The sequence below is a fragment of the Mesoplodon bidens genome (genome assembly GCF_964165515.1).
Source record: "Mesoplodon bidens genome assembly, chromosome: 5".
NCBI lineage: Eukaryota > Metazoa > Chordata > Mammalia > Artiodactyla > Ziphiidae > Mesoplodon > Mesoplodon bidens.
Genome location: NC_138161.1, coordinates 15,204,635 through 15,219,689, shown reverse-complemented (window position 1 = coordinate 15,219,689; position 15,055 = coordinate 15,204,635). Strand labels below are relative to the sequence as shown.

Genomic DNA, 15,055 nt, shown 5'->3' with positions numbered 1-15,055 from the left:
ATTGCTGACTTTGGAACAGGTCATTAGCTTAGTGTTTTAACAACACGGTGAGTTCACACATGAATATGAGATGAAATGAATTTTTCATCTGCAATTACAGAAAATATTATTGAATTACACATACAGAGATGAGACTTTACAAGCATGACAAAGGTGACTGTGTAGAATGTCACACCCATGGCTAAGAGTATAAAAACACCCCAGTCCAGGGGGTGACATTAAACCTCAGAATCTTCTCATTGTCACTCATTGGAACTCACAACTCCTCTCAACATGTCCTACTATCCCTGCTCAGGAAACTTCTCCTCCTGCTCCCTTGGGGACCAGCTGCGCTACTCAAGCTCCTCCTGTGGCTCTTCTTACCTCGGCGACCTGGTCTACAGCACTGACCGCTGCTCCCCCCTCTCCTGCCGTCTGGGCTCCTCTCTCCGGAGTGGCTTCTACGAGCCCAGCAGGTGCTTTACATCCTGTGGGCTATCCAGTTGCTGCCAGACCTCCTGCTACCGTCCAAGGACCTCCATGATCTACAGTCCTTGCTGCACAATTTATGCTGGGTCTCTGGGCTCTCGGTCCAGTAGAGGCTGCTCCCTGGGCTATGGATCCAGAAGCTGCTACACACTGGGCTTTGGATCCCATGGCTTCAGACCCCTGGCTTATGAAGTCTATGCCTTCCCTTGGCTGAGCCATAGATCCAGGTTCTGCCGTCCATCCTGCTTTGCCTCTAGGAGTTGCCAATCACTGTGTTACAGACCACTCTGTGGATCTGCCTTCTATTGATCAGCTTGTGGAACATTCAGATGTGAGCAATGTGTCCAACCTCTATACAGAGCTTCTATCATCTTCATGATCTTCGGGAGGATCAACTCTTCTTCACCTTTTTTCCATTCGTAAAATACTGACCAGAAAACGGTCTGCCACGTCTACTGAACTTATGATTAAGTTTATGGAAAAAATTAACGGAATTAGAAAAATGAATGAAATATATTACTAAATCAATTAATGAAATTCATGTTAACAAGCAATGAATTAATGTTAATGAATTAATGTGATCCTTGTTCATGCATTTTATTCACAAAATGGATAAAAACCTAAATGAATATAATCTAATAAACTCATTCAATCTGGCTTGCAAATGTGCTACTAAGTTTATTGTGAGTTTTAACTAGTTAAGCGTGTTTTTTCTTTTTCTTTTTTCTTTTTTGGCTTTTGCTTTCTTTGGAGGCTGCTTTTGAGTTAACGTTTACTATACCGCTGAAAGCAAACTTTGAAAATCTAATATTGATAGGTTTGAACTAAGTTATTTGAGGGTTTCAACATTTTCTTCTTCAAAACTTCTGTTTTCTGAAATCCTTACATTGCATGCATAAACTTCACGTGAATAATAATCTCAGAAGTGGCATAGAGCACATTTTCTTCAAAGAATATGGGGCCTTGATGTTTGCTGACTGAAGGAGAAAAGCAAGCCATTTGGAAAATACAACTGAATGGGGAAAAATTTTAGGTTATATGAGAAGTTTTGTACATTAGTTTAGAGAGCTTTCTTTGATTCAGTCAACGTTGGGTGGCAGAAAACCTTACCCCTTCATCTCACTGAGTACCTTTGTATGGAATTGATTTCTTCACAGGTGTAAAGAGGAAGCCAATTATATTTGGTGAGAATTAATTAGGTTCATGAGATGTAGAGTTTCACCTTATTGGATCCAAGATCCAAATTAAACATGGCTGGAAAAAACAAGGCTTTCAAACCATCCCAAGTCACTATTTCATTCATATTGCAAAACACATTTACACACTCCTCGTTTTTATGTTTTATGTAGCAATCTGACATTTTATAGGTCACATATTTCAGAAAACAGCCTAGTGCTAAGTTAGGCAACATATTGATAAGTCTAAAACAAATAACAAAAAGACAGTATCTTTATACTGAGATAAAGAACAAGTTTCAAAGAATTTTCCTATTCATCATTTTTCAGATCGCTATAAGAATCATGAGAAACACACATTTTATGAACTAGTTATTTTACACAGAAGGAAATGAAGACTCAAAGCCCATTAAGGGCTCGCTCTAGGTCCCAGTCTTACAATAAAACCAAATAAAACCATCTATCTATATGATAGATGAGGACTAATATAAGAAGTGAAGATGCAAGCAACATGGGAGAGAATAAGGAGAATTCTGAGAAGGTGAAATAAAATGATCAAAGCAGAGAGGTACAAAGGTACTTGTGTTCAGGAAATTATTGAAAATCAAGTTACAATTTGTATGGATTACTAATGGAAAACCAGCTAGAGAGGTATAATAGGTCTCTTTCACTTCATTGTTTTGGATATCTTGAGTTTTGGATCACATTAATCTTAGGATTCATCTTCTCTTATTCATACTGTTAAAATAGTTTTCTGCCTGCTCATTTTCATTCTATTTTCTACTTATTTAAGCATTTAAAAATACTTTATAAAATAAAACTTTTGTCAAATATTGTGTAAAATCGTATGTCATTATATTTCCTTTTTTATATAAATATATTCATATTAAATATATAGCATAATATAAAAAATATAAAATATGTAACAAACAGTTAAATCTCTTAAATCCCCTACTACAAATAAAGTAGCAGAGCATCTGCTAGGCTTTAAGGGGTTCTAGAACGAACATACTCCCTAAGTAGAAGTACCTCTGTCGCCTATATACAAAGCTTCCTTTAGACCAGGAGCAGGAAAAGATTCTGTAGGTCTGGTCTCAGATGCAAGCAACCCTACTGGTTGGGTCAAACAATCTGGCAGACCATAGGGTGTTGGTGGCATCTGTGGTATTGAAGAAAATAAAAATAAAATAAAATAAAACTGCAATATGGAGTTTACGGCACACCTCGGTGGGAAAATTACAATGCAGGCAAATAAAGTTGTAGAACAAGGTCTTATAATCTGTAGTTGAAAATTAACATATCTTTGGATAATCAGATCCTTGGAAACGACTTGGACCTGCTAGAGATACAATATTTGACACTGGGACAAGTGATCATGCATCTGTAGCTGTCCATCGTGAGATGCGTTCTGTTGAAACTTCCAAGTCATGAAGTCAGGTGGACTCAGTAGCAATCCATTGTAAGACAGAAGTAGCTCATACAGGAATGAACGCTAGCAGAACAAGAAAGCAGGCTCCATGAGCAGAAGCCCAGACCCCCATGTCACCGACCAGCATTGCACCACCACCTCTTTCTCAGATCACATGTGTGGTCACATCTGGTGCCTCAAATGACCAGCTGAACGAGGAAGGGAAAAGCCCAAGCAAGGCTTGCAGATGGATTGGCTCATTGCATGGATGCCTTTAAACACCATGTTGAGAAAAAAATAGTTTCTCTATGTGTAGAATCATATGTCTAGCCCCTGGTTATCCACTTTGTAGAAAAGAGAAAAGTGGTCCCAGTTGATGATACATCTAGATTCCTGGACAGTTGCAACTGACCAGACCAGCTAGTTAAAAACCTGGAAGGGAGAGTATATAATATTCAGACAATAAAATCTGGTATAGAGACATATGGATGGATATATGTATGTAGGTCCAAAGTGTCAAGATCTCTGTATTTCTTCTTAATGCCCACCAGAATGCATCTATCATGGAAGAGCAACTAAAAACTCAAGTTGACAAAATGACTGTCAGTCGAGCTAGCTTGCCTTTGCCAGAAGTCCTCACAATGCTGGCAAGATAAGCATGTGAATAAGTGACCAGAGAGCCTATGAATGGGTCCAACAGCATAAGCTCCCACTTAACAAATCTCGTATAATGAATGACACTACAAATGTCCAATCTCTCAGCAACGGAGGCTAATGCTAAACTCCCAGTATGGCACTATTCCTCAAGGAGACCAACCGGTCACTTGGTTGCAAGTTAACATGGCCCCCTTGTGCCATGAAGAGATCAGTGGTTCATCCTCAAACACATAGCTACCTATTCAGAGTAAGCCTCTGCTTTTTGTGCTTATCTCAGCAGCAATATTATTCAGGAGCTAATGAAAAACTTGATCCACCAGCATGGAATTCCTCACAAGGCAGCATCTAATCAGGAAATCCACTTCATAGTAGAGACACCGAGAAGTGGGATCCACAAGTTATGTCAAAAACCACAGGACCCTGAAGCTCTCTGCCGGATAGAGCATTAAATGGCCCCACTGACAGCAAAGCTGAAGTTTGCTTGGAGCATGGAAACAATGTCCTCAAAGATTGGGTCCCACATATCCACTTACTCTCATCCCCAGTGACCCATTTAAGAACTTTATGCTTCCTATTTCTGCAACTGGAATTTCCAAGGACAGAACACCTGTTCCCAAAGATAGACTTTCTAATGGACCTATCAAAGGTATCATTGAACTGCAATTATGACTGCTGGCTGAGCACTTTGAGTTCCTTGTTTCAGGTACCAGCAAGCCAAAAATAATAAATAAATAAAAAGAGTTACCATCTAATCCAAGGGTAGATGATCCTGTTTAGCAGAAAATAGTAGGGTTACTGTTACACAGTGAGGGTAAGAAGGTGTATGTGTGGAGCTCAGTCGATCTACTTAGATGGCCCTTGAAAATTCCTGCCCAGTTGAGGATGTGATTTGTCATATGCAGTAACTATAGCAAAAAAAAGAGTATGGTTATCAGTGTTCATACCTCTTAGGAAAGGGCATAGGTAATACCACCAAGAAATCCACTGAGACAAATAGAAGTGGTAGCTGAGGGTGAAGCAAATTTCTAATAGATTGTGAAGGAGGGAAATAATGAGTACCCACCCCAGCTCCAAGTTCAAATGCAGTGACAGAGTCTACGTTTCATCCCACCCTGTCACTCTTGAACATTTCCCCTCAGGAAGAGAGGCCAACCAGAGCTACAGAGAATCTCTCTCCTGATAAGTTGACCCTCAAGGTGAAAATGGTGGACTGTGACAGGTACAGATCTGCACTGGAACTCACATTACATCCTTTCAAAAAAGGAATAACTGGGCTTCCCTGGTGGCGCAGTGGTTGAGAGTCCGCCTGCCGATACAGGAGATACGGGTTCGTGCACCGGTCCGGGAAGATCCCACATGCCGCGGAGCGGCTGGGCCCGTGAGCCATGGCCACTGAGCCTGCGCATCCAGAGCCTGTGCTCCACCACGGGAAAGGCCACAACAGTGAGAGGCCTGCGTACCACACACACACACACACACACACACACACACACACACACACTCACACACACAAATAGCAACAGTAAAATTGACAACTGAACTCTAAACATATAGAAAGGGGAAGGTAGGAAAACAATTAAATAGCCTCAAATTTGTGATGAAAGAACAATTTAAAACCAGAATACACAACTAGTGAGTATCTGTTTCAAATAGGAAATAGAAATACAGATATTTTCAGACAATTGAAAACTTCGGGATCTTGTCACTAGCCTTCCAGCACAAAAATATATAGTCAAAAGTTATACATAGTCAAAAGCAAAATGATCCTCGCCTATAGCAAAAAGATGTAGGAAGGAATAAAGAGTAAATAAAAAATATATATTGGGTACATTTAAGCAAATACTGCCTGTAAAAACATGGGGACAAATATTTATCAGTATGCATAAGCATACATAAAATGAAAATACTAACATAATAATACATGAATTGGGGTAAGGATAAGTGGCCTTAAGATTTCTAACATCCTTGCATTGTACAGCAAACAGTAAAAATATGAATTTATATTAGGAAATCAACAATCGGCTGTGATCTTTAAGGCAGCACTGCCCAATAGAACTTTCTTTGATGGTGAAAATATGTTTTATCTGCAATTTCCAATATTTGGTATCCATTAGCCACGTGTAATCTGTTGTGCACTTGAAATGTGATGAATATGACTGAGGAACTGAATTTTAATTGAATTGAATTGAATGTATGCAAATTGAATTTAATATATGTGGCTAGTGCCTACTCTATTGGATGGTGTGGCCTTAGTGTAACATTTAAAAAACTAGTGAAATAATGTGTATCCTCCTGGTAGTCCGACAGATTGATTGTTAAGAAATATCTTGCTTAATATACAATAAACTTCTTAACACATAGCAAACTTTGAGATTAATAAAGTAGATGTAGCATTTTTCTTCCTTTTGCGAGATATATCTTTTCTGTTTCCTTTTCTCTTTCCTCATATTTAAGAGAATCTCTTTTATGTAGAAAACAGTTTTGATTTTCATTCCAGTCTGATATTCTAAGTCTTTTATATGGACTGTTTGTCATATTATATTTAACTTAATTATTGATACAGTCAGATTTCTACCTACATATTTACTATTTTATTGTTATTTATTCCATCGTTTATGTTTCTTTTTGTCTCTTTTCATGCATTTGAGGAGTAATAAAATGGTTTAATGCTATAATTTTACTCTTTTGTTATTTTTTCCAGGCTTTTAATTTTTAAGCAAAATCTTAGATTTTAATGATCATTCTTAATTTATTACTGTTTACTTCTTCTTATATATTAAGAACCACTTTATTAGTGCTGTGTAGAATGTGTATTTAGACATAATTCACTCATATTTCAGTCTTCTTTTCACCTGCTGCAATTCCAACTTTCCCTCTGAGATTATTGTCTTTTTAATTTGAGAAAATCCTTCAATATTCATTTTAGTTCAGGTTTACCTGTTATGGAAAGCTCTATAAAAAGAAGATATTTGGATATTTTACAGTGGAAAAATAATCTTAAAGGGATAGAGTAGATAAAAATTATGTTTTACAGTGAAAAAGAAAATCATATGAAAGAATCTGAAGGTAGAAATGTTCAGAAGGTATTGCTTGATGGGAGTTGTTCTAGAGAAGAAAGACCTCTACAAAATTTTAAATATAGATGAAAAAAGGGACAATATATATATGAAAAGCCATAAACTATTCTCATACTGAACTTTTTAATTTAAACTACAGAGATAGAAAACCCCATAAAGTCACTACTCATCTCCTCTTGCCTCTAAAATATTTGACTCTGAGTCTTTTCACATGTGCACATATTGGCATCCCCTGAGTCTCTGCTTCAAAGTAGACTTCTTTAGTCATTTTTGCCTCTAAACATTTGTTCTGGTTTATCTCTGTGATCTACCATATTTCTTATTCAATTTACCTGATCTATTTTCTCTTTCTAAAGAATTTGAGAAGTAATTTTATAATAAAATATATAAAAATAATTTTAGGCAATGAAATAAAGTTAGGGAAAGAAAATCATTGGTGGCAAATAGGGTGCCTTTATTCCACAGGAAAAAAAAAATTAATTCATCTTAATCCCTTCCCTTAGAGCTAAGCATCCCCCAGCCAACATACAGTCAAATGAACAAAGAATCTTGGCCAGTGAGAAGAGAAGGGGATTTTCTGGTCACGATGAGATGGCATCAAAGGCATGTCGTCATAGAATTGCTGACTTTGGAACAGGTCATTAGCTTAGTGTTTTAACAACACGGTGAGTTCACACATGAATATGAGATGAAATGAATTTTTCATCTGCAATTACAGAAAATATTATTGAATTACACATACAGAGATGAGACTTTACAAGCATGACAAAGGTGACTGTGTAGAATGTCACACCCATGGCTAAGAGTATAAAAACACCCCAGTCCAGGGGGTGACATTAAACCTCAGAATCTTCTCATTGTCACTCATTGGAACTCACAACTCCTCTCAACATGTCCTACTATCCCTGCTCAGGAAACTTCTCCTCCTGCTCCCTTGGGGACCAGCTGCGCTACTCAAGCTCCTCCTGTGGCTCTTCTTACCTCGGCGACCTGGTCTACAGCACTGACCGCTGCTCCCCCCTCTCCTGCCGTCTGGGCTCCTCTCTCCGGAGTGGCTTCTACGAGCCCAGCAGGTGCTTTACATCCTGTGGGCTATCCAGTTGCTGCCAGACCTCCTGCTACCGTCCAAGGACCTCCATGATCTACAGTCCTTGCTGCACAATTTATGCTGGGTCTCTGGGCTCTCGGTCCAGTAGAGGCTGCTCCCTGGGCTATGGATCCAGAAGCTGCTACACACTGGGCTTTGGATCCCATGGCTTCAGACCCCTGGCTTATGAAGTCTATGCCTTCCCTTGGCTGAGCCATAGATCCAGGTTCTGCCGTCCATCCTGCTTTGCCTCTAGGAGTTGCCAATCACTGTGTTACAGACCACTCTGTGGATCTGCCTTCTATTGATCAGCTTGTGGAACATTCAGATGTGAGCAATGTGTCCAACCTCTATACAGAGCTTCTATCATCTTCATGATCTTCGGGAGGATCAACTCTTCTTCACCTTTTTTCCATTCGTAAAATACTGACCAGAAAACGGTCTGCCACGTCTACTGAACTTATGATTAAGTTTATGGAAAAAATTAACGGAATTAGAAAAATGAATGAAATATATTACTAAATCAATTAATGAAATTCATGTTAACAAGCAATGAATTAATGTTAATGAATTAATGTGATCCTTGTTCATGCATTTTATTCACAAAATGGATAAAAACCTAAATGAATATAATCTAATAAACTCATTCAATCTGGCTTGCAAATGTGCTACTAAGTTTATTGTGAGTTTTAACTAGTTAAGCGTGTTTTTTCTTTTTCTTTTTTCTTTTTTGGCTTTTGCTTTCTTTGGAGGCTGCTTTTGAGTTAACGTTTACTATACCGCTGAAAGCAAACTTTGAAAATCTAATATTGATAGGTTTGAACTAAGTTATTTGAGGGTTTCAACATTTTCTTCTTCAAAACTTCTGTTTTCTGAAATCCTTACATTGCATGCATAAACTTCACGTGAATAATAATCTCAGAAGTGGCATAGAGCACATTTTCTTCAAAGAATATGGGGCCTTGATGTTTGCTGACTGAAGGAGAAAAGCAAGCCATTTGGAAAATACAACTGAATGGGGAAAAATTTTAGGTTATATGAGAAGTTTTGTACATTAGTTTAGAGAGCTTTCTTTGATTCAGTCAACGTTGGGTGGCAGAAAACCTTACCCCTTCATCTCACTGAGTACCTTTGTATGGAATTGATTTCTTCACAGGTGTAAAGAGGAAGCCAATTATATTTGGTGAGAATTAATTAGGTTCATGAGATGTAGAGTTTCACCTTATTGGATCCAAGATCCAAATTAAACATGGCTGGAAAAAACAAGGCTTTCAAACCATCCGAAGTCACTATTTCATTCATATTGCAAAACACATTTACACACTCCTCGTTTTTATGTTTTATGTAGCAATCTGACATTTTATAGGTCACATATTTCAGAAAACAGCCTAGTGCTAAGTTAGGCAACATATTGATAAGTCTAAAACAAATAACAAAAAGACAGTATCTTTATACTGAGATAAAGAACAAGTTTCAAAGAATTTTCCTATTCATCATTTTTCAGATCGCTATAAGAATCATGAGAAACACACATTTTATGAACTAGTTATTTTACACAGAAGGAAATGAAGACTCAAAGCCCATTAAGGGCTCGCTCTAGGTTCCAGTCTTACAATAAAACCAAATAAAACCATCTATCTATATGATAGATGAGGACTAATATAAGAAGTGAAGATGCAAGCAACATGGGAGAGAATAAGGAGAATTCTGAGAAGGTGAAATAAAATGATCAAAGCAGAGAGGTACAAAGGTACTTGTGTTCAGGAAATTATTGAAAATCAAGTTACAATTTGTATGGATTACTAATGGAAAACCAGCTAGAGAGGTATAATAGGTCTCTTTCACTTCATTGTTTTGGATATCTTGAGTTTTGGATCACATTAATCTTAGGATTCATCTTCTCTTATTCATACTGTTAAAATAGTTTTCTGCCTGCTCATTTTCATTCTATTTTCTACTTATTTAAGCATTTAAAAATACTTTATAAAATAAAACTTTTGTCAAATATTGTGTAAAATCGTATGTCATTATATTTCCTTTTTTATATAAATATATTCATATTAAATATATAGCATAATATAAAAAATATAAAATATGTAACAAACAGTTAAATCTCTTAAATCCCCTACTACAAATAAAGTAGCAGAGCATCTGCTAGGCTTTAAGGGGTTCTAGAACGAACATACTCCCTAAGTAGAAGTACCTCTGTCGCCTATATACAAAGCTTCCTTTAGACCAGGAGCAGGAAAAGATTCTGTAGGTCTGGTCTCAGATGCAAGCAACCCTACTGGTTGGGTCAAACAATCTGGCAGACCATAGGGTGTTGGTGGCATCTGTGGTATTGAAGAAAATAAAAATAAAATAAAATAAAACTGCAATATGGAGTTTACGGCACACCTCGGTGGGAAAATTACAATGCAGGCAAATAAAGTTGTAGAACAAGGTCTTATAATCTGTAGTTGAAAATTAACATATCTTTGGATAATCAGATCCTTGGAAACGACTTGGACCTGCTAGAGATACAATATTTGACACTGGGACAAGTGATCATGCATCTGTAGCTGTCCATCGTGAGATGCGTTCTGTTGAAACTTCCAAGTCATGAAGTCAGGTGGACTCAGTAGCAATCCATTGTAAGACAGAAGTAGCTCATACAGGAATGAACGCTAGCAGAACAAGAAAGCAGGCTCCATGAGCAGAAGCCCAGACCCCCATGTCACCGACCAGCATTGCACCACCACCTCTTTCTCAGATCACATGTGTGGTCACATCTGGTGCCTCAAATGACCAGCTGAACGAGGAAGGGAAAAGCCCAAGCAAGGCTTGCAGATGGATTGGCTCATTGCATGGATGCCTTTAAACACCATGTTGAGAAAAAAATAGTTTCTCTATGTGTAGAATCATATGTCTAGCCCCTGGTTATCCACTTTGTAGAAAAGAGAAAAGTGGTCCCAGTTGATGATACATCTAGATTCCTGGACAGTTGCAACTGACCAGACCAGCTAGTTAAAAACCTGGAAGGGAGAGTATATAATATTCAGACAATAAAATCTGGTATAGAGACATATGGATGGATATATGTATGTAGGTCCAAAGTGTCAAGATCTCTGTATTTCTTCTTAATGCCCACCAGAATGCATCTATCATGGAAGAGCAACTAAAAACTCAAGTTGACAAAATGACTGTCAGTCGAGCTAGCTTGCCTTTGCCAGAAGTCCTCACAATGCTGGCAAGATAAGCATGTGAATAAGTGACCAGAGAGCCTATGAATGGGTCCAACAGCATAAGCTCCCACTTAACAAATCTCGTATAATGAATGACACTACAAATGTCCAATCTCTCAGCAACGGAGGCTAATGCTAAACTCCCAGTATGGCACTATTCCTCAAGGAGACCAACCGGTCACTTGGTTGCAAGTTAACATGGCCCCCTTGTGCCATGAAGAGATCAGTGGTTCATCCTCAAACACATAGCTACCTATTCAGAGTAAGCCTCTGCTTTTTGTGCTTATCTCAGCAGCAATATTATTCAGGAGCTAATGAAAAACTTGATCCACCAGCATGGAATTCCTCACAAGGCAGCATCTAATCAGGAAATCCACTTCATAGTAGAGACACCGAGAAGTGGGATCCACAAGTTATGTCAAAAACCACAGGACCCTGAAGCTCTCTGCCGGATAGAGCATTAAATGGCCCCACTGACAGCAAAGCTGAAGTTTGCTTGGAGCATGGAAACAATGTCCTCAAAGATTGGGTCCCACATATCCACTTACTCTCATCCCCAGTGACCCATTTAAGAACTTTATGCTTCCTATTTCTGCAACTGGAATTTCCAAGGACAGAACACCTGTTCCCAAAGATAGACTTTCTAATGGACCTATCAAAGGTATCATTGAACTGCAATTATGACTGCTGGCTGAGCACTTTGAGTTCCTTGTTTCAGGTACCAGCAAGCCAAAAATAATAAATAAATAAAAAGAGTTACCATCTAATCCAAGGGTAGATGATCCTGTTTAGCAGAAAATAGTAGGGTTACTGTTACACAGTGAGGGTAAGAAGGTGTATGTGTGGAGCTCAGTCGATCTACTTAGATGGCCCTTGAAAATTCCTGCCCAGTTGAGGATGTGATTTGTCATATGCAGTAACTATAGCAAAAAAAAGAGTATGGTTATCAGTGTTCATACCTCTTAGGAAAGGGCATAGGTAATACCACCAAGAAATCCACTGAGACAAATAGAAGTGGTAGCTGAGGGTGAAGCAAATTTCTAATAGATTGTGAAGGAGGGAAATAATGAGTACCCACCCCAGCTCCAAGTTCAAATGCAGTGACAGAGTCTACGTTTCATCCCACCCTGTCACTCTTGAACATTTCCCCTCAGGAAGAGAGGCCAACCAGAGCTACAGAGAATCTCTCTCCTGATAAGTTGACCCTCAAGGTGAAAATGGCGGACTGTGACAGGTACAGATCTGCACTGGAACTCACATCACATCCTTTCAAAAAAGGAATAACTGGGCTTCCCTGGTGGCGCAGTGGTTGAGAGTCCGCCTGCCGATACAGGAGATACGGGTTCGTGCACCGGTCCGGGAAGATCCCACATGCCGCGGAGCGGCTGGGCCCGTGAGCCATGGCCGCTGAGCCTGCGCATCCAGAGCCTGTGCTCCACCACGGGAAAGGCCACAACAGTGAGAGGCCTGCGTACCACACACACACACACACACACACACACACACACACACACACTCACACACACAAATAGCAACAGTAAAATTGACAACTGAACTCTAAACATATAGAAAGGGGAAGGTAGGAAAACAATTAAATAGCCTCAAATTTGTGATGAAAGAACAATTTAAAACCAGAATACACAACTAGTGAGTATCTGTTTCAAATAGGAAATAGAAATACAGATATTTTCAGACAATTGAAAACTTCGGGATCTTGTCACTAGCCTTCCAGCACAAAAATATATAGTCAAAAGTTATACATAGTCAAAAGCAAAATGATCCTCGCCTATAGCAAAAAGATGTAGGAAGGAATAAAGAGTAAATAAAAAATATATATTGGGTACATTTAAGCAAATACTGCCTGTAAAAACATGGGGACAAATATTTATCAGTATGCATAAGCATACATAAAATGAAAATACTAACATAATAATACATGAATTGGGGTAAGGATAAGTGGCCTTAAGATTTCTAACGTTCTTGCATTGTACAGAAAACAGTAAAAATATGAATTTTTATTAACAAATCAACAATCGGCTGTGATCTTTAAGGCAGCACTGCCCAATAGAACTTTCTTTGATGGTGAAAATATTTTTTTATCTGCAATTTCCAATATTTGGTATCCATTAGCCACGTGTAATCTGTTGTGCACTTGAAATGTGATGAATATGACTGAGGAACTGAATTTTAATTGAATTGAATTGAATGTATGCAAATTGAATTTGATATATGTGGCTAGTGCCTACTCTATTGGATGGTGTGGCCTTAGTGTAACATTTAAAAAACTAATGAAATAATGTGTATCCTCCTGGTAGTCCGACAGATTGATTGTTAAGAAATATCTTGCTTAATATACAATAAACTTCTTAACACATAGCAAACTTTGAGATTAATAAAGTAGAAGTAGCATTTTTGTTCCTTTTGCCGGATATATCTTTTCTGTTTCCTTTTCTCTTTCCTCATATTTAAGAGAATCTCTTTTATGTAGAAAACAGTTTTGATTTTCATTCCAGTCTGATATTCTAAGTCTTTTATATGGACTGTTTGTCATATTATATTTAACTTAATTATTGATACAGTCAGATTTCTACCTACATATTTACTATTTTATTGTTATTTATTCCATCGTTTATGTTTCTTTTTGTCTCTTTTCATGCATTTGAGGAGTAATAAAATGGTTTAATGCTATAATTTTACTCTTTTGTTATTTTTTCCAGGCTTTTAATTTTTAAGCAAAATCTTAGATTTTAATGATCATTCTTAATTTATTACTGTTTACTTCTTCTTATATATTAAGAACCACTTTATTAGTGCTGTGTAGAATGTGTATTTAGACATAATTCACTCATATTTCAGTCTTCTTTTCACCTGCTGCAATTCCAACTTTCCCTCTGAGATTATTGTCTTTTTAATTTGAGAAAATCCTTCAATATTCATTTTAGTTCAGGTTTACCTGTTATGGAAAGCTCTATAAAAAGAAGATATTTGGATATTTTACAGTGGAAAAATAATCTTAAAGGGATAGAGTAGATAAAAATTATGTTTTACAGTGAAAAAGAAAATCATATGAAAGAATCTGAAGGTAGAAATGTTCAGAAGGTATTGCTTGATGGGAGTTGTTCTAGAGAAGAAAGACCTCTACAAAATTTTAAATATAGATGAAAAAAGGGACAATATATATATGAAAAGCCATAAACTATTCTCATACTGAACTTTTTAATTTAAACTACAGAGATAGAAAACCCCATAAAGTCACTACTCATCTCCTCTTGCCTCTAAAATATTTGACTCTGAGTCTTTTCACATGTGCACATATTGGCATCCCCTGAGTCTCTGCTTCAAAGTAGACTTCTTTAGTCATTTTTGCCTCTAAACATTTGTTCTGGTTTATCTCTGTGATCTACCATATTTCTTATTCAATTTACCTGATCTATTTTCTCTTTCTAAAGAATTTGAGAAGTAATTTTATAATAAAATATATAAAAATAATTTTAGGCAATGAAATAAAGTTAGGGAAAGAAAATCATTGGTGGCAAATAGGGTGCCTTTATTCCACAGGAAAAAAAAAAATTAATTCATCTTAATCCCTTCCCTTAGAGCTAAGCATCCCCCAGCCAACATACAGTCAAATGAACAAAGAATCTTGGCCAGTGAGAAGAGAAGGGGATTTTCTGGTCACGATGAGATGGCATCAAAGGCATGTCGTCATAGAATTGCTGACTTTGGAACAGGTCATTAGCTTAGTGTTTTAACAACACGGTGAGTTCACACATGAATATGAGATGAAATGAATTTTTCATCTGCAATTACAGAAAATATTATTGAATTACACATACAGAGATGAGACTTTACAAGCATGACAAAGGTGACTGTGTAGAATGTCACACCCATGGCTAAGAGTATAAAAACACCCCAGTCCAGGGGGTGACATTAAACCTCAGAATCTTCTCATTGTCACT

General features: G+C 37.6%; 2 protein-coding genes across 2 annotated transcripts; both read left to right on the top strand.

Moving 5' to 3' along the window:
- Positions 1–273: 273 nt before the first annotated feature.
- LOC308618203 (keratin-associated protein 13-1-like) lies at positions 274–777 on the top strand (the record flags this gene model as incomplete). The annotated part of the gene is made up of 1 exon (XM_081235724.1): positions 274–777. One exon carries the CDS (start codon positions 274–276, stop codon positions 775–777), a length of 504 nt encoding a protein of 167 aa, XP_081091850.1.
- A 6,899-nt stretch (positions 778–7,676) lies between these two features.
- LOC308618202 (keratin-associated protein 13-1-like) lies at positions 7,677–8,180 on the top strand (the record flags this gene model as incomplete). Its single annotated transcript, XM_081235723.1, has 1 exon — positions 7,677–8,180. One exon carries the CDS (start codon positions 7,677–7,679, stop codon positions 8,178–8,180), a length of 504 nt encoding a protein of 167 aa, XP_081091849.1.
- Between the last annotated feature and the right edge of the window lie 6,875 nt (positions 8,181–15,055).